Source organism: Mirounga leonina, unplaced genomic scaffold (genome assembly GCF_011800145.1).
Source record: "Mirounga leonina isolate KUSES-001 unplaced genomic scaffold, KU_Mleo_1.0 Mir_170, whole genome shotgun sequence".
NCBI lineage: Eukaryota > Metazoa > Chordata > Mammalia > Carnivora > Phocidae > Mirounga > Mirounga leonina.
In genome coordinates, this window is record NW_023270433.1 from 36,853,548 (window position 1) to 36,874,153 (window position 20,606).

At 39.0% G+C, this 20,606-nt stretch overlaps 1 protein-coding gene across 1 annotated transcript in view; it reads right to left on the reverse strand.

Annotated features, from left to right (window-relative positions):
* UBE2R2 (ubiquitin conjugating enzyme E2 R2) overlaps positions 1–20,606 on the reverse strand; it is a 111,862-nt gene that overhangs the window by 5,017 nt on the left and 86,239 nt on the right. Inside the window, exons 3-4 of the mRNA XM_035016471.1 lie at positions 16,567–16,664; positions 1,470–1,604 (exon numbers count right to left, since the gene is read on the reverse strand). Coding sequence (XP_034872362.1) covers positions 1,470–1,604; positions 16,567–16,664 — 233 coding nt within the window. The remainder of the gene's footprint in view (positions 1–1,469; positions 1,605–16,566; positions 16,665–20,606) is intronic.

Genomic DNA, 20,606 nt, shown 5'->3' on the forward strand with positions numbered 1-20,606 from the left:
TGAAGGGGCTTTTTCCTTTCCCTTACTACTTGAAAAAGTCTTGGTTATGAGGCATTACCTCTCCTAGGAACTCCACAGCACTATATATTCCTTCCACTGTATCTTGTTTATGCACTCATCTTATTATAGGGTCATTTGTTTACACATTCTTAAGTGTGAACTCAAGGAGAAAGCACTGCCTTCATGACCTAACAGTACCTGACGTGAAGCTGGTGCATAATAAATGTGGAAAGAATTAAAGAATGAGATAAACCCTATACAAATGCCTGAGGGATATTAACTCTTCACTTTAACTAAATACTACCCTTCCTGGAACATCAGGCTCAGGCTCTAATCCTATTTTATGAAAAGCACTCCCATCTTTCAATCTTCAACCTACTCCAGCTCCTCTAAATCTCTAGGTCCTTATTATTTATACTAATTATCTTCAGTCTTTGGTATACATCAGTCACCTAGGTGGCTGGTAAAAACAAAATATAGATGCCCAGATTTTACGCTTATAATCTCACTAAATGACTACGGATATGGAAGGGGGTCTAAAGGTGATTCTAGTGGGCAGAAAACGTTGGAAACTGCTGATCTCTATATTATTCAGCTTTATTTCTATGCAGTTTTCCCTTTTTTTGTACATCCCATGGCATCGTGCTGACTAGAGTTATAAAGAGGGACTATTTGTATAAATTGTAGTGCTTACTAAACCATATGCAGAATGTGCTGGAACTGTCCTTGGGGCTCTATTTTAAGGACATAAGAGGAAATGAATTTATTGCAATTCAAGTATCAATTCTTGAGTACTCTTAAGAAAACCTTAAGTCCTACTCAGGGTATGATCGGGAGATGAATGGTTCAGCCCCAATACCTTCTACCTTTTCCCCCCTTTATACAGATGGAAAAAACACAAAGACCCAAAAAATTAACTGATAAAAGGTCATATGAAGAGAGACAGAGCTAGGGGTAGATTCCAAGTCTCCCAATGAGAGGAAGCTTCTACGGCTCTGTTAAACCATATACTAGTGTTGCTGATAATGATACCTAGAAGATACTTGCTGCTCTAGTCAAAAGGGCCAATAAACTATATGGCTTCATTAAAATTTTTGGAAAACAAAAATATCTAGAATGTCCAGAATACTCTGGGTGTTTGCTATACTTAAAGGACATACTGAAAATCCTGAACAGTGTCCCTGAAATGATTCGGAGGCAGAGTCTGAGAACTTCACTGGTTCAGAACCTGGAAGTTTTGGTTCCCAGGAAGTACGATCTGCTGCAGCATTATCTTCTAGTGTGTGCTCTCTCAAAAGCCATACAAACTCAGTAGGCTCAGGTAGAAATCTCTTCCCAAACAGTAAATCTAATTGAGAGAAATGGAGTGGATATTTTAAGTCTGATTTAAAGCCATGGTTCTAGGATATACTTTAGTTCTATATGAAGACTTGAAGTAATCAAACGGAAGGTAAAACAAAACACCTTACCTAATGATTTCAGCATATTCTTTGTCTTTTCCTTTACTGTCCCTCCATTTCCTGAACATAACCGAAGCATCCACATTGGCTGGGGAGAAGGTGTTGGGCTCATTGAGCAATGAGATTACGCTTAAAAGGATAGTCCTAGAAGGGGGTGAGAGGAGGAAGAGGGTGGGAGGGAAAAGGGTCAGCTCCGAATATTCATATTTACAGGATCCAAAAATACTGTGCTTTTATATATAATATGTGAGACCTTAGGGGAATAGAAATACAAAATTTTATTTCAATGCTCAGCTGGTTAGGCTAGAATACAGAATAAAGTTGCTAAATAGGAGACAAAGTAAAGGAAATCTGTGAGCCGAGCATAAAGGTCATGTTGCAGGGCACAGAATAAACTCTGTACAAGGCATGGTCTCAAATGGCTACATGTTCCAATCTGCAGAAAGTGGAAGCCTGAAAGCTTTTCAAACAACAAATTTTGAAAACTACTATCAAGTACAATAGGAAAAAGCAAAAGCAAAAAAAAAAAAAAAACAACAAACTTTTTGGGGAGAGGGTAAAAATGATCCTGTTCCACACATCCACTTCTTATCATGGCTGCTTAAGAGGATCTGAAAAATGATATTACATAGAAATGTATTTATTTTCCATACTTCTAAGGGAAGAAAGATGCTTAAGCAGGAGAATGAAGGAAAACAATAGCCCAGACATGGAAGAACTAGTCTCTGAATAATGGAAATCTTTATTCAAAAATATTCATTAAGTACTTAGTGTGTGCCAGAGACACCAACTGTGATGCTGGATGTACAACAGTGAGCAAGTTGGATGCCATCCCTGCTCTCCCAAGGTTTGTAAGAATTGTGGGAGATCTAAACAGGCAATTTTCATCCACAGATAAAAAACAGACACCTTAATCACACATTTTTCTGTTAGAAAAATAACCAGAACAGGTTCCAAAAAGGTTTCAAATTATTACCAAGCTTCTTTCCCCCCCCCCAAAAAAACTCTGTGCATGTATGTAAGGAAAAAATGGGGAGAAAAATTAAATTTCTCTACCTTTTCTCATTGGTGCGAGGTTATAGATTGTGTTGTTGCAAAATAGCCTTTTGCTCCTGCCCCAAGCAAAAAATAAAGGGAGGGAGCCAGGCAATGAGATGTTTGATTTGATGAAAACTTTTCCTAAAAAGGGTAGAGAGTTTCTGTTATGTGATTATACAAGATTATGACAAAGGCACTTTCACAGACAACTTTCCCATCTAGTTAAAATCCATTTATCACACACACACACACACACACACACACAACCCCTTTCTCTTAGGTTAAGAATAACTCCTTTCCCTTCCCCACCAAGACCCTCCATTTCTTCAGTAATTACATTATAAAATAAAGATTCAAAGAAACTCATCACTACAAATGATGGGAACAGACTGACATAACATCCTAGAAGCAAAAAAATGTGTGTAGAAAATTCCAAAGCGCTGCCACAGAAGAAAACATACAAAACCTGTTAGAAAGATAGGCAGGATAGGACAAAGTGGGGGATAAAGGGGTGGGGGGGGAACTTCATTGGTCTAGATCAGCACTGCATACAACTTTCTGTGATTATATAAATGTATAATCTGTATTATCCAATATGATAACCACCAGCCATTTGTGAGCACTCTGAAAAGTAGCTTGTGCAACTGAAGAAGTGAATTTCACATTTAGTTTTAATTAATTTTTAAATAGCCATATGTAGTTAGTTAGTGGCTACCATACTGGACAAGTGTTAAAATATCAGGAAATACAATTTTTTAAAAATGGTGAATTATCGAGGTGCCTGGGTGGCTCAGATGGATGGGCGTCTGCCTTCGGTTCAGGTCATAGTCCCAGGGTCCTAGATCTAGCCCCGCACTGGGCTCCCTGCTCAGTAGGGAGCCTGCTTCTCCCTCTCCTTCTGCTGCTCCCCCTGCTTGTGCTCTCTCCCTCTGTCAAATAAATAAAGTCTTTAAAAGTAAATAAATAAAATGGTGAATTATCCATTTCTATCAAAATAACTCATTTTTTTTCTAATTTATATTTAACTAGCCAACATATATAGTACATTAGTTTCAGATGGAGAGTTCAGTAATTGATCGGTTGCATATAACACCCAGTGCTCATCAAGAACTCACTTTTTTTTTTTAAAGATTTTATTTATTTATTTATTCGACAGAGAGAGAGAGAGGGAACACAAGCAGGGGGAACAGCAGAGGGAGAGGGAGAAGCAGGCTTCCCGCAGGGCAAGGAGCCCGATGCGGGGCTCGATCCCAGGACCCTGGGATCATGACCCGAGCCGAAGGCAGACGCTTAACCGACTGAGCCACCGAGGCGCCCCAAGAACTCACTTCTAATACCATGTACTTCTACACTGAAATCCATGATGCTTTCAGAAGGAGTGTCAGGTACTACAGTGGACTGTGAAAATAGTTAACCCTGTATGTTTTCACTTCTTCCCTTCCGCTGGACAGCAGGATCTTTTTTTCTTTTTCTTTTTTTGTATGGGAACCCATTCTGTTGGTTCTGGTGGGGTTAATCTTCTCCTACTATCATGCCACACCTTCATACACACAACCTACCTAACCACAGTGGCAGATATACAAGTGCTGGCCAAAGGATTCCACCATCTAGTCATGTTGGTTTTAGGGGTATGCATGTAACCCAAGATGGGCTAATCAGAACCCTGGTAGGAACTATGATGTTCTAATCTAATAGCAGAAAGGCAATGACTTTTTATTCTTGATTGAATTGACAACTGTGAGAATAAGGAGGGAAGGTCTAGAGCAAGTAGCCATCTATATCACCAAGTGGTTAAGAGTCTGCCTAATAACAAGGCCAATACAACGCAAAGCAGAATTTAGACTTTTTTCTCTGACAAAGATTGCTAAGTAATTCATATACAAGACTGTATTTATAAACTTTCCCAACCGGTATGTTGTGGATGGGTTACAGGTAAATTATTTATTGGTTCCTGTAGGCAGCTGGGTAGGTGGGACCTGGGATAACCTGAGCCTCTGCAACAACTTCTGGTCAAAGCATCTTCAGTTTACTACACTGTGATCTACAAATAGAATAATTTCAATTTTATCTATGTATCATGACTGGAAAAGGTCTGGAAGTAATGTCATACATAGTTTAAACTGTCTAGCATTTGTACCAAAATAATTTTACACAGGAATTATACCATGTAGCATATTGTAGACAAGTCTGCAAGATAAGTATTATTAACCCTATTTTTAAGTTATTTTTTTAAAAAATAATCTTTACACCCATTGTGGGGTTCAAACTCAAGACCCCAAGATCAAGAGTTACATGCTCTTCTGACTAATTCAGATAGGCACCCCTTAATCCTATTTTTACAGAAAGGAAAAAATGAACTAAGACAATACTAACAGAATGTACAACACAGAACTGAATCCTACAACTATTCCAATGGTTACATTTTTTTGTTGCCATCTTTTGTTGTTAGTTTAAGTGTTTGAAAATCCTTATTCATTGTATTTTTTTTCAGGAGGAAAAAAAGCAGAAGGTGGAGAGGGCTAACAATAGGTGAAAGAAAGGAAAGACCGAATAATGAAACTACCAAATTAATATAACACAATGAAGAGATCATTCATGTCCACTGAAGGGACTGGTTTCCTTCAGATCATGAACAAATGGGAAAGGGTCCAGAAAACAACTACATACATTCTTTCTTATTCTCATTCTATGTAAATTCACAGTTCCACATGAAGCTTTGGTTTTTAGCAGTAACATGTAGTTGCACTTGTCCATTTAGACAATCCTGTAGCATTTAGATATAAATTTCTTGGATTAGCAAAACAGACTTTTGAGGACCCATCCCCAGACTCTCACTTCCTGCAAAGAGTAAATCTATGCCCCTCTCTACGGCATGTTTGGAGGAACAGACAGGTCTGGTTGTCCAAATTCAGTAGTGTAAAGGTTTAACATGTTAAAACAGACCTAATCCAGTAACAATTTGGGATAAAAATGAGGAACAAAGGCTTCTTAAGTGTTTTCAATTACTGCACAATACAATTCCAAGGACCACCACCATTCCTGGATTTAGAGATATCAAATAAATAAATGCTCCCTCCACCCTTGCTTTAAGCCAGGGCAGGGGACTTCGGTAGGAGTTTTCAACATAGGGAATCTAGACCAAAATAAAAAAACTCAAGAGGAGAGAGGTGCAGACAAAACAATAGTCAAGAACACTCCACTTTATATAGTCTTCATTTTTTTTTTTCAGATTCATTTCTGATCTTTTTGGTTGTCTCACAATCTTTATCAGAGAGATCTGGCTATCCGCTTTTGCATAAAAATAAGTTTGTAGGGACGCCTGCCTGGGTGGCTCAGTCAGTTAAGCGGCTGCCTTCAGCTTGGTCCGAGTCCCAGGGTCCTGGGATTGAGTCCCACATCAGGCTCCTTGCTCGACGGGGAGCCTGCTTCTCCCTCTGCCTGCTCTGCCTGCCACTCCCCCTGCTGTGCTCTCTCTCTCTCTACCCGCCTAACAAATAAATAAAATCTTAAAAAAAAAAAAAAAAGTTTGTAAATAATAAAGACACCAAAAGAAAACAAAGACCAATTAATCACATACACACACACACTAGCAAAGAGCAAACTAGCAAGCTTTGAAGTTCATAGAACTGAGACATGTTTTTAAAAACATCAAAACTAAAGTAGTATTTAAGGGAGATAAGAAATCAGAATTATTTTGATTTCTGGATGGCTCAGTCAGTTAAGCTTCCGCCTTTGTCTCAGAGGTCGTGATCCCAGGGTCCTGGGATGGAGCCCTGCATTGGGCTCCCTGCTCAGTGGGGAGCCTGCTTCTCCCTCTAGCTCTGCCACTGCCCCTTGCTTGTACTCTCTTACTCTCTATCAAATACATAAATAAAATCTTAAAAAAAAAATCAAAATTAGACATCTATGACCCAATGAGTAATACTGTATCTGTTCCTTTTCAACACACAGACAATGGTCAATGAGTTGGGTGTGCTCCCCCTTCCCTTTTTTTTTTAAAGATTTTATTTATTTATTTGAGAGAGAGAGCACATGAGAGGGGGGAGGGTCAGAGGGAGAAGCAGACTCCCTGCCGAGCAGGGAGCCCGATGCGGGACTCGATCCAGGGACTCCAGGATCATGACCTGAGCCCAAGGCAGTTGCTTAACCAACTGAGCCACCCAGGCGCACCCCCCTTCCCTTTTTAAAGTAAGCTCTATACCCAATGTGAGGCCTGAACTCATGACCCCGAAATCAAGAGTCACATGCTCTACTAACTTAACCAGCCAGGTGCCCCTCCATCCCACCCCCACCCCAGTTTTTGACCTTTGTTAGCTACTATGTCACCAAAAGTACAACTTCAGGATGGAGTGCATAGAACTGGCCCTAGCACAACAAATAAGACCTGGATTGTGAGTCTGCCTGGAAACTAAGCAGGCAAAGTTTGGGATTTTGCAGGATTAAAGACTGGCATTTTTCTTCAATATTATACACATATCTCCAGGCAGTGTGAGGTAGAAAAGGTTCATTCTTAAAAGCCTAAACTTACTTTGACTCTTAAAACATACACATACAGAGGAGAAAAAGAATGAGTGATTGAGATTCTTAGGTTTTACAGGCATAGCCTTATTTGAGGAAAATTGATTGGCAACTATGAAGAAGTGAAGCCCAATGCCTGACTCTTCCAGTTAACCCAGGTCCTTTTAATCTCTCGTTTATGCCATTTCAAAAGATGGACCTGTAACACCAGAAGATGACCCAGTTAAAATTCAGTCCTTATTATGTATTTTCAAGATGGGAGAGGAATTTAAAGAGGACATCATGGCAAAGAAATCGGTTATGAGTGGGAAAATGGGATTATTTATTTATTTATATATTTGAGCGGGCGCACGCACAAAAGGGGAGGGAGGGGCAGAGGGAGAAGGAGAAGCAGACTCCCCACTGAGCAGGGAGCCTGACGCAGGGTTCCATCCCAGGACCCTGGGATCACGACCTGAGCCAAAGGCAGAAACTTAATGGGTGCCCTGAAAATGTGATAGTTTAAGGTGTCATATATTACAAACAGTTTTTCTCTATGCCTCTAAAGCAACTAACAAATTTAATACTTCCTCCTGTGCAATCCTGGAACTGCTGTTGACTGATAGATCCCTGAAAACACATGGCAGGAATGAGGATCTCAGATTAAAATACACAAAAACACAAAATCAGAACATTTTAAAAAGGAAATTTTTAAAATACACAGAATATGTATCATATGCATAGAATGAAACCACCAAGTCAAATGCAGGGGAACCCAATGTATAAGTATCAAGGGAGCAATTAATATCATCCTGGCCCCAAATGGGGTTTATAGGAGCCCTAAGAACAGCAGCACTATTGCCATCTCCCCTGACCTTGCCTACTTTGTCACCCAATGCTTGGGGCAGTCCTTAGCTCCCTTCCCCTAATTTTAGTGGGTTGTAGGTAAGATTAGTCAGGAAAACATCCTATCCTACTCCTGACAGATGCTTCTCCATGATGCTGTGGCAAAGAAAACACCATGTAACCATCTTTCAAGGGAAAGTAAACCTCCACCAAGATGACTTTCCTATCCAAGAGCCTGCAACAGGTGTGGCAGATAGTTCTCAGAGGAAGCAGTTGTGAACTCTACTGTCTGACACCCACCCACACAAAAAGCACCCACTTGGTTCTGGACACAACATGGATGAAGAAACATTTTGTTGCTTACACCAGGAAGAAGAGGCATGGTATTGTGAACATCAGGCATCCCTACCCTCCCAACTCCACTCTTCGCTAATGCCTATTTAAGACTTCCCAATTCCATAAGGAACTCTCACCTGCCTAAACTTAATCCTATGCATCTGGGTACAGTAAGATGGTGTATCTCTTCTTCCAGAAAGTATGCTGGCTTCCTCTATGAACGCAGACGCAAACTACTGAACCTGCAGTGGACACTAGTTGGCTGAAGCTCTGGATCCCTACAACTGTAGGGATCTTTTCCCCACTTTTCCTTTTCTCTACTCTCCCCACTCACTAGGTCTTATGATATAAACTGACTTAGGTTCTTCAAGGTAACTGGGATGCTTTACTCTTCTTCAGGTTACAAAAGTCTTCCATGTAAAAGTTTTCTAAATATTTTCATTGAGGTGCTGAATGAAAGACTAGTACAGGTGGTCATGAAGAAGTCCAAACACATCTGAAGATGAGACCACTTTCAGATAACACTGCTATATAGCAATCAAGTCCCTGCACCAGCCTGTGCTGTACCTTATGGCACCTCCACTGCTGTCTTGCTAGAGCCATCCTTAATTGGATGTGGAGCGCAGAAACCTTGGTTGGACAGCTGCTGACTCTAGAGAGTTTAGCAGCAAAGGAATATCAAGGAAAATGCCCAGCACCTCGTATCTTGCCTCTTGATATTTCAGTGCGATAAACTAGCCTCTGAGAAATATATACAATTAACTAGCTGAAGAACCCCCTTGCCTCACAATAAGTAACAGAGAAAGGAAGAAGTATTCCACACCTACTCGTGAGGTAGTGCTTTCCCGACATTTCAGGGTTCTGGGCACCATAAGGTATCCTAGGCAGATGAGGCTGCAATAATGCACACATAACACTCTATATCTCCCTAGAAATTCACAAACACCAAACCCTCCATTCACTCCCCCACCCCAAGATCAGCACATTGAAGGAATATCTATGATGACATGAAGCTAGGAGACAAAGGTCTGAAAAGGTAACTAAAGATCCCACTGCATGGGTACCTGGCTGGCTCAGTTGGTAGAGCATGAGACTCTTGATCTTGGGATTGTGGATTTGAGCCCCACTCTGGGTGTAGAGATTACTTAAAAAGAGAGAGAGAGAGATTCCAAAGCAAATACCTTTTAGATCTGTGTATGAAGATCAAAGGGGCAATCTGAAGATAACTAGTCCTGGTTGTGAAGCCTCTAAACAAAAAAGCATAAAAGCAGAGAAGGCAATCCCTGAGGTGAAATCTAGGAAAGGCTTCTAAATTGGGGCTCAAATGACCTAAGGGCTGAGAGACAAAAAAATTATGCTGGTACCCAAAGTGCCAAGAGTAGTTTTAGATAGGCAAATTTAGTATGAAAGGGGTTTCCTGTCCCCAAAGGACTGAATCAAATGAGAAACAGGCCTACCTTAAAAGAAAAATGTCCACAAGATTTTAAGCTGAGACAAGGATAATATAGGTATATTTATACAGAAGTAAAGGTAAAAATCTTGAATTCCTATGGGTAATGGCAATAGATTACCCATTGAGACAGCATGAAAATACAATGAAAAAAACTGGGGCTTTGTATTATGAAGAATGGGGAAGCTTGTTTTCTCAAAGCGGGAGAAGACATGGTAAGCATTCGATTCAGCATTCAACCTCCAAAAACAAGAATCACAGGGTGCCTGGGTGGCTCAGTCAGTTAAGCATCTACCTTTGGCTCAGGTCATGATCTCAGGGTCCTGGGATCAAGCCCCGCATCGGGCTCCCTGCTCGGCAGGAAGCCTGCTTCTCCCTCTCCCACTCCCTCTGCTTGTGTTCCCTCTCTCACTGTGTCTGTCAAATAAATAAAATCTTAAAAAAAACAAAACAAAACAAGAATCACTAGTACCTTAGAGCTAACACTTCCTTTTGACTAGGGTTACTACTAGCCCTGAAAAACAAGACCAAAACAAGACCAAAGTCAAACTAAAAAGACAACCCTGCGTTTTTTGTCCAATTTTTCAATTATCTTCCAAAATACTTACTGCCTTTAAATATACTGTCAGTTTAATTATGTTTTGATAATGTGTTTCTTTCAAAAACCTGACAGTTGCTGAGAAATGTGGTAGCCAAACTCTTTCCCAGCAACAATAACTATAGAATAACGTCTATATCCTCAAGGAAAGAAAATATGACCCTGAAATCTTATGCCCAAACTGCCATTTGAAGTATCATGGCAAAACACACACACACACACACACACATATACCCATACACACAAGCATATAACATTTTGGGGTTTTTTTAATCTTTTTTTTTTTTAAGATTTTATTTATTTGAGAAAGAGAGCGAGAGAGGTAGGGAGAGAGACAGAAGGGAGACGTGAGGAGCAGGCTCCCTGCTGAACAGGGAGCCCAACTCCGGACTTGATCCCAAGACCCTGAGATCATGACCTGAGCCAAAGGTAGACGCTTAACTGACTGAGCCACCCAGGCGCCCCAAGCATATAACATTTTGAACATCTAAGAATTCAGGGAATATAATATGGCTCCAAGGAGCATTTTCCTGGAGAAATTACTAATGGACAAATTCAGCCAATTAACAGATCAAAGGAAATAAAATAATGGACAGCAAACAGTGAATTCATTTCATGGTAGGAATAAGAAATTTAAAAAACTATGATTATGGGGGCGCCTGGGTGGCTCAGTCATTAGGCGTCTGCCTTCAGCTCGGGTCATGATCCCAGGGTCCTGGGATCGAGCCCCGCATCGGGCTCCCTGCTCAGCGGGAAGCCTGCTTCTCCCTCTCCCACTCCCCCTGCTTGTGTTCCTTCTCTCACTGTGTCTCTCTCTGTCAAATAAATAAATAAAATCTTTAAAAAAAAAACAAAACTATGATTATTACAAAACAGTACAGATTATAAATGTTATAACCCTGGGCGCCTGGGTGGCTCAGTCATTAAGCGTCTGCCTTTGGCTCAGGTCATGATCCCAGGGTCCTGGGATCAAGTCCCACATCGGGCTCCCTGCTCAGCGGGGAGCCTGCTTCTCCCTCTGCCTCTCTCTCTCTCTGTCTCTTATGAATAAATAAATAAAATCTTTAAAAAAAAAATAAATGTTATAACCCTGACAATAAACAAATATATATATTTTTAAGATTTTTTTATTTGAGAGAGAGATCGAGCAAGTGTGCGCACAAGCAGGAGGAGAGGCAGGGGGAGAGGGAGGGAATCTCAAGCAGACTCCCTCCCTGCTGAGCAGAGTGTCCCACATGGGCCTTGATTTCATGACCCTGAGCTGAAATCAAGAGCCAGATGCTCAACCGACCGAGCCACCCAGCCTCCCCAATAAACAAATATTTATATATAACATATATTTCGAGAACGAGAGAGTGTGCACGCGCATGAGTCAGACAGGGAGGGGAGGGGGAGAAGGAGAGAGAGTTAAGCAGACTCTACGCCCAGCGTGGAGCTCCATGCAGGGCTCAATCTCATGACTTTGAGAACATAACCTGAGCCGAGAGCAAGAGTCGGACACTCAACCGACTAAGCCACCCAGGTGCCCCAATAAACAAATATTTTTAAAAGTTAGGAAGAAAAGGGGAAGAGAGGATGGGAAATAGAATATGTATGCTGATTTTCTTTTACTTAGCTCTGTCAATACAGGCTGAGGCTGAAAAATCAAGTAATAGGATAAGTACAGGTTAAAGGTACAAATAATCAGCTATAACTGTGTGATGTAAGGGATATGAGGCATGAAAAAAGTAGGAATATACGAATTTTGCTAAGGATCATAAAAGATCCTGCGTAAAAGAAGTGGTCTTTAATATGTTCATGAACCTGGGGGTATATAAAGTATCAGATCACTTCTTTCCAGCCTCCCTTTTCACAATTGCTCTTACAAAAGGAATGCATACCTTCCACACATCCCAAATATTCCTAGGGTGCATTGCCCAGAGGTAATGAAACGTAAGGTGTATAAAAGAAAGAAATTTACATATAAAACCAACTGTTCTTCCTTTCTCATAAATAATTTTGTTAAAACTGTAGAATGCTATTTAAAAAAAGTATTTTGGTATGTGATGGAGTACAATAAATTCAGATATGTATAGACTGGGGTTGCTGGAATTACATTTTCATTAAAAGGAACTTACTAATTCCATCTCTGATTATTATTAAGAATGCATTATCCCTGAGGGAGAGTCCCATTAAAGTAAAGCATTAAGTACAGGGAATATGTGGTGACTCCTTATTTCATAGACATAATAAACTTATGGCAAAGTTCTATGCCTGATCTATCTGAGAATTAGAATCCATAAGCAAGATGGCTGTCAAGGTGAGGTGTATCAACACATTTATTTGAATTTTAAAAGGGAGACATTTTTTTTCTGATTTAAAAAATATATGGGCTAGATGCATTAAAATCCAAGATAGATCTATTTTCTCAATTCTTTCTAAGTATACTATATTGAACAAGGTACCTAAAGTAATGAGTAATCAGCATAATCAACACATAATCAACAGTAATTTGATACGTTTGAACAGACTCTTTGGTATACACTTCCCAGAAAGTGAGAAGTAACTAACTTGGTAAAAACTGGTAAGAAATCCTTGTGTAAGTCAAGAAGCTTCCAACTTTTCATTTTTAACAAAAGTAGAGTTCCTGAGTTACTAGCTTTTCAGATCATTAAAAATAACTAATAAAGGAGCGGCTGGGTGGCTCAGTCAGTTGAGTATCTGACTCTTGGTTTCGGTTCAGGTCATGATCTCAGGGTTGTGAGACCAAGCCCTGTGTGCAGCTCTGCACGGGGCATGTAGCCTGCTTAAGATTCTCTCTCTCCCGGGATGCCTGGGTGGTTCAGTTTGGTTAAGTGTCTGCCTTCAGCTCAGGTGATGATCCCAGGGTCCTGGGATCGAGTCCCACATCGAGTCCCGCATCAGGCTCCTTGCTCAGCAGGGAGCCTGCTTCTCCCTCTGCCTGCCACTCCCCCTGCTTGTGCTCATGTTCTCTCTCTCTGACAAATAAATCTTAAAAAAAAAAAAAATTCTCTCTCTTCCTCTCCCTCAGCCCCTCCCCCTTAAAAAAAACAAAAAACAAAATGACTGAATAAACATATAAATATATATGTATGTATGTATTTAGGTATTGATTTTAATCAATCTCCTGTGCAGAAGAATTTGAAATAATTTATACAGATATCTCAGCCTCATGGAAGTGTAATTGCCATTCCTTATGTGTGGGCTGCACCTATGACTTCCTTCCTTCAAAAGAGTACAGAATGGAAACGGGAAAACAAGGAACTTTACATGGGAGAAATCTAAAAACTGAGTCCCAGCTAGGTGATGAATGTTAACATCAACAGTGATTAAGTCATGTTGATATTATGTACCCTTAATACAAGATGATGACAATATATTTTACCTCCATGGTCTTCCTCTCCAGTACTATAACCCTACTCTAATACCAGGAAATCATCAGAAAAATCCCAATTGGGGGACATTTTTACAATACCTGAGCAGTACTCCTCAAAATTGTCAAGGTCATCAAAAACAAGGGAAGTCTGAGACTGTCACAGTTGCCTAAGGAGACATGCCTATTAAATATAACTTGGTATCATGCATGGAATTCTAGAGAACTATCTGTACTATCTTCACAATTTTCAAAAATCTAAAACTGTTCTAAAATATTAAAAGTCATTAACAAAACCGCAATGGGATACGTCACCCGACCAGGATGGTTATAATAACACAGATAATAACAAGTGTTAATGAATATGTGGATAAACAAATTCTCAAACACTGTTGGTAGGAATGTACTACTTAGTGCAGCCATGTTGGAAAACAGTCTGGCAATTCCTCAAAAAGTTAAACACTGAGTTATCATATGACTCAGCAATTCTATTCCTAGGTATGAAGTACTGATTAATGCTGCAACAAAGATGAACCTTGAAAAAATGCTAGGTTAAAGAAGCCAATCACAAAATACCACATATTGAATGACTCTATTCCTACAAAATATCCAAATAGGTAAATCTATAGAGACAGAAAGTAGACTGGTGGTTTCCTAGGGTTGCAGGTAGAAGGGTGGGGGTGGGCGTGGGGGGCTGAGGGATAATGGAGTGTAAATGCTAAGAGGTATGAGCTTCTTTAGGGGTGATAAAAATGTTCATGGGGCACCTCAGTGCCTAAGTCGGCTCAGTGTCCGACTTTTGATCTCAGCTCAGATCTTTATCTAGGGTCGTTGAGTTCAAGCCCCGAGTTGGGCTCCACACTGGGCATAGAGGCTACTTAAAAAAAAAAAAAAAAGTTCTAAAACTGATTGTGGGGATACTTGTGCAACTCTCTACTTACATTAAAGAACAGTGAATCGTACACATAAAATGGGAGAATTGTTGGGTATAGGAATTATGTCACAATAAAACTTTTTTTTAAAGACGGACACTGTGATTTCTGCGAATAACTCAGAAGGAATTAAAAGGATTGTTTCACTGCCATATAAAATTCTATTCCATTATCATATGTAAAGATGGTCTCTTAATCATTGCATCTAATATATTTATGTTATATATGTTAGTCCTCATGCGTATGTATACATATATATGTATATATATGCATATATTCTTGGGTGTGTGTATCAGTATATATAATGTATATTATTCATACATTATGTATACATATGAAATTGAAGCTGTATTTCTACCTCAATCTAACAATATAATAATTATTCATGGCTACATGACCTAACTGAAAACAGATGTCTATCTACCTGAATAAAAATGTATTTCTAATAATTATTAAATGTAAAAAGTAAAAGTATACTGAAAGTATAATATACTTGTCTTGTTTTTAATCAACTGTATAATAAAGTAATTCAATATAGAATTCAGTTTTGTTTTGTCACAAGCAATTAAAATATAGATTTTTGGGGGCGCCTGGGTGGCTCAGTCGTTGGGCATCTGCCTTCGGCTCAGGTCATGATCCCAGGGTCCTGGGATCGAGCCCCACATCGGGCTCCCTGCTCAGCGGGAAGCCTGTTTCTCCCTCTCCCACTTCCCCTGCTTGTGTTCCTGCTCTCGCTGTCTCTGTCAAATAAATAAATAAAATCTTAAAAAAAAAAATATATAGATTTTTGTTTCAGAAAAATATTATAGGATAAATAAAATATATAAGGCTATCAAACATAAAAATTTCAAGTATTAGGACAGTAAAATGGAAATTCAAATGCAAGTAGAAAAATATTTTTTATTTCTTTTAATTTTTTAAAAAGATTTTTATTTATTTGAGAGAGAGAGAGAGAATGAGAGAGAGAGCATGAGAGGGGAGAGGGTCAGAGGGAGAAGCAGACTCCCCGCTGAGCAGGGAGCCCGACGCAGGACTCGATCCCGGGACTCCAGGATCATGACCCAAACCGAAGGCAGTCACTCAACCAACTGAGCCACCCAGGTGCCCCGAAAAAGTATTTTTTAACTATTTAGAGATGTAAAAAACTGTACCTAAAAAAACAAAACACCAAGAGAACCCTGCACCTAAAAAACATGTAACAGTGGGGGCGCCTAACTGGCTCAGTCGGTAGAGCAGGTGACTCTTTATCTTGGAGTTGTAAATTCAAGCCCCATGTTGGGTATAGAGATTACTCAAAATAAAATTAAAAAAAAACAAAACACAAAAAACTACAAAAACATGCAACAGTGTACAGTTTTTCAAAATTCTTTTAAGGGTTAGGTCACCAACTCCTAAATATACAGACCACTACTCTAAAGAAATGGTTAAATACCCATCTATTTATATAGATAGTTCAATAGATCAATTAACAGATGAATAATCTTAATATTGCATTGTATGTTAACTAATTAGAATTTAAATAAAAATTTGAAAAGAAAAATAGATGGATAATCAAAGGGAATCAAAAGAAATATACAAGGCCTTCAAATCATTAAGAAACATTCACACGCATATAAAACACAAAAAATAACAGATAATGGAAGCTCTTTTAAAAGTAGCATGTATATAAAGTCAATTGACTTTGTAAAGACTTAAAATTTTTCTGCAAAATGTAGTAAGAATCCTAGAGTAAGGAAACAACCAATCCAAACATGGACATCATGAGATCCAAAGATGCAGGATGGAACTTATGATAACGTACGAATAAGAATTCAGACTAGAAAAATTCTCCTAAGACGCACATAAAGAAATGAGTAACATATGCAATTACTGCTCTGTAAATATGACTCTTCAAAACGATACATACGTGTTACCTAAAGCTCTAGCAGAAGACAAAGCAACCAAGTACAGAAAGGATTCTTTTGTACTTGTTAAAAGATAATATCTAATCTTAAGAACCACCTAAAAACCAGATTATTCCGTATGTAACCCCTTACCTGACATTTTGAGTAGGATTCCACCTTTCAGAGGGCAGTTCTCCACTCTGTGGGTCATCTACAGGCGGATGAAGAATCGAAATGCATACATCTCCATTCTATGAGACACAAACATCACATTCGGTAAATACTCAAAAATATGATGTAAAAAGGGACATCAGTTCTGCTGAAGTTTCTTTTATTCTTAGAAAACTTGTTTTCTCATCATTAGGGGAGAAAACAATTCTTTTTCTTCATATTTGCAATCGATGTTGAAGAATTTTTTTTTTAAAGACTTAATATATTTATTTGTGAGAGAGAGAGAGAGAGTGAGCGAGAGGGAGAGAGAGAGAAGCTGAAGCAGACTCTGCCCTGATCGCAGAGCCCAATGAGGGGCTCAATCCCGCCACCATGAGATCATGTCCTGAACCAAAACCAAGAGTCAACCGCTCAATCAACTGAGCCACCCAGACACCCCAACGCTGAAGAATTATTAAACATTTTTTATATTAGAAATATTAGTTCTGAACAATCTGCAAGATACATTTCTTAGTTAAAAAAGCACATGTTTGTAGCACCATCCTTCTAAAAAAACTCACTTAAAAATAGAGAGGGGCGCCTGGGTGGCTCAGTCGATGGAATGTCTGACTCTTGATTTTGGCTCAGGTCATAATCTTGGGGTTGTGGAATCAAGCCCCACATTGGGCTCTGCATTCCACGGGGACTCTACTTCTCTCCCTCTCCCTCTGCCCTTTACCCCCACCCCACTGCTCATGCTCATGTGCTCGCATGCTCATGTGTTCTCTCTCTAAAATAAATAAATCTTTAAAAAATATTGACAAATATGATGAACTGATATTCAAGAGTCTTGAGAAGCAACTAAGTATCTTTATTTTCAGACACATCTGAACCTAAAGTACATAAAAAGAAACAACTCCCTCCAAAATTTGACCTTGCTTAAAATCTATCTAGAGAGATGTATAATCACCTTTAACATCAATGGTTTCAATAATTATGGTTTACATAAACTGAAAATATGCCTCCCAACAACTTAATTATAACTCCCTCAGGATATGGATAAAACTCACTACTTTTCTGGGTAAGATTTTATTTATTTATTTGAGAGAGAAAGCATGCAAATGAGCATGAGCAGGGGAGGAGCAGAGGGAGAGAGAAAAGCAGACTCCCTGCTGAGCAGGAAACCTGACCCAGGGCTTGCCCTCAGGACCCTGGGATCATGACATGACCTGAAGGCAGATGCTTAACTGACTGAGCCACCCAGGCGTCCTTTGGTTCATAAATTTAAATTATAGGACCTAATCCACATGTACATTTAGTTTAAGTCAAACACATATGGATTGCTTACCTTATGCATCACAGACTGTTATTCAATAGGAAAAAAAAGACTGAGTAAGATATAGTACCAACCTCAGTCTAAAATGAAAGATTCAAAATTCTAAATAGAGATAATAACTAAAGTATAAAAATCTGGGACACCTGGGTGGCTCAGTCGGTTAAGCATCTGCCTTCGGCTCAGGTCATGATCCCAGGGTCCTGGGATCGAGCCCCGCATCGGGCTCCCTGCTCAGACGGGAGCCTGCTTCTCCCTCTGCCTGCCACTCCACCTGCTTGTGTTCCCTCTCTCCCTGTCAAATAAATAAATAAAATCTTTTAAAAAATAAAGTATAAAAGTCTTATATATACAACCCAAATTTAGACATACACACAAAATACACAACCATATCAAGATAACAGAACATTTTTAAAAGGAGAATAAAATTTTAATAAAATACCAAATACTAAATTCTAAAACTTGTTAGATGCCACGAGGAAGGTAAAAAAAAAGCACAACAGAAACAAGGAAAGAGAAACTTAGGGTATATCCTGGATAGTGGACATCTGGCATGTGGTGTTGAAGACAAACTAAAGGCTTAATGTTTGAAAAAGCTTTGAGATGGGTCTTGAATAATAAGTCAATTTTAACAACCTAAGGGAAATTTAGACATGAGTTAGCCCAGAGAAATAAACCAACATCATAAACAGACGTGGGTAGTTGTATTTGTTTTGCATTGCTACTGTAACAAATCACCAAACTTAGTTTAAAACAAAAATTTATACTTCTGTAGGTCAAAATCTGACACTGTTCTCACAAGGCTAAATTCAGTGTGTCAGCAGCAATGCACTCCTTTCTGAAGGCTCTAAGAAAAAAATCTCTTTCCTTGCCCTTTCTAAAGCTTCTAGAGGCCACCCACACTCCTTTGCTCTTGGTCCCCCTTCCTCTAATCCTCAAAGCAAACAATGTTGCATTTCTCTACGCCTTTCTTCCACATCTCTCATTCTCATTTTCTGCCTACCTTTTCCACATGAAAGGACTCGGGTTACACTGGGCCCACCTGGATAATCCGGAATAATCTCTTTATTTTAAGGCCAGCTAATAATTAGCAACTTTAATTTTTCTTTAACATATAAGCTAACATATCACAGGTTCCAGGGACTGAGATGTGGACTTCTCTGAAAGACCATTATTCTACCTACCACAGTAGTGAAGAACCCACTTGTAATGAAAAATAAAATACAAAAATTAGACCACAGGAATATGTTACTTTGTTCTGAGTTTAATACCTATATATATAAAACTTCTGAGCAGTGGAATGACATACATAGATTTGTACTTAGAAACAACATATTAAAAGATGGGCATCTCAATTGATACAAAGCATTTGACAAAATCCAACACTTTTTCTAGATAAAACACTCAAAAAACTATAAATAGAGGGGAAGTATCTTAACATTGTAAAGGAATTAAAAAAAAAACAACCCACATCTAGCATTTTACTAAATGGTGAAATCTTTCCTCCTAAGATCAAGAATAGGACGACAAGGATAACCATTTTTACCACTGCTATTTAACACTGTCCTGGAAGTTCTAGCCAGAGAATTAAACAATAAAAAGCAATAAAAGGCATACAAACTGGGAAGGAAGAAGTAACATTATTTCAAAAACGACAAAGAAAATTTCAAAGAATTCACAAGATAACTACTAAAGCTAATAAATTCAGCAAAGTTGTAGGATATAAGATCAACACTCAAAAATCAGATTTACTTCTCTATACCAGCAATAACATAAACAGGATAACCTAAAAAGGATATTGAGAAAACAATTCCACTTACAATGGCATCTAAAAGAATAAAATACCGAGGATTAAATCTAACCAAGGAGGTGAAAGATTTGTACACAGAAAACTATTAAAACACTGCTCAAAGAAATTAAAGACCCAACATCCTGTCTTCATGAGTAGAAAGACTTAATGTTAACATGGCAATATTCCCCAATTTGATCTACAGATTAAATGAAATCCTAATCAAAATACCAGTTTCCCTTTTCCCAGAAATTGACAAACTGATCCTAATATTTATATAGAAATTTAAGGGACAAACAAAAGCAAAAACAACCTTTAGAAAGAAGAGTAAATGGGGCGCCTGGGTGGCTCAGTCAGTTAAGAGTCTGCCTTCGATTCAGGTCATGATCCCAGGGTCCTGGGATTGAGCCCCGCATCGGGCTCCTTGCTCAGGGGGAAGTCTGCTTGTCCCTCTGCCCCCCCAAACCTCCAACTCATGCACATGGTCTCTCTCTCAAATAAATAAAATCTTAAAAAAAAAAAAAAAAAGAACTGCCTTTCTGGAGACCTAGAATTTGCCCCATCCTTTAAAAATAATAATTATAATAAATAATAATTTATTGAGGTGAAATTCAAATACATAAAATGAACCATTTAAAGTGAACATAATTAGGGCGCCTGGGTGGCTCAGTTGGTTAAGCGACTGCCTTCGGCTCAGGTCATGATCCTGGAGTCCCTGGATCGAGTCCCGCATCGGGCTCCCTGCTCGGCAGGGAGTCTGCTTCTCCCTCTGACCCTCCTCCCTCTCATGCTCTCTGTCTCTCATTCTCTCTGTCTCAAATAAATAAATAAAATCTTTAAAAAAAAAAATAAAGTGAACATAATTCAATGGCATTTAGTATGTGGTCCCAGTGTTGTTCAACTATCACCTTTATTTGTAAA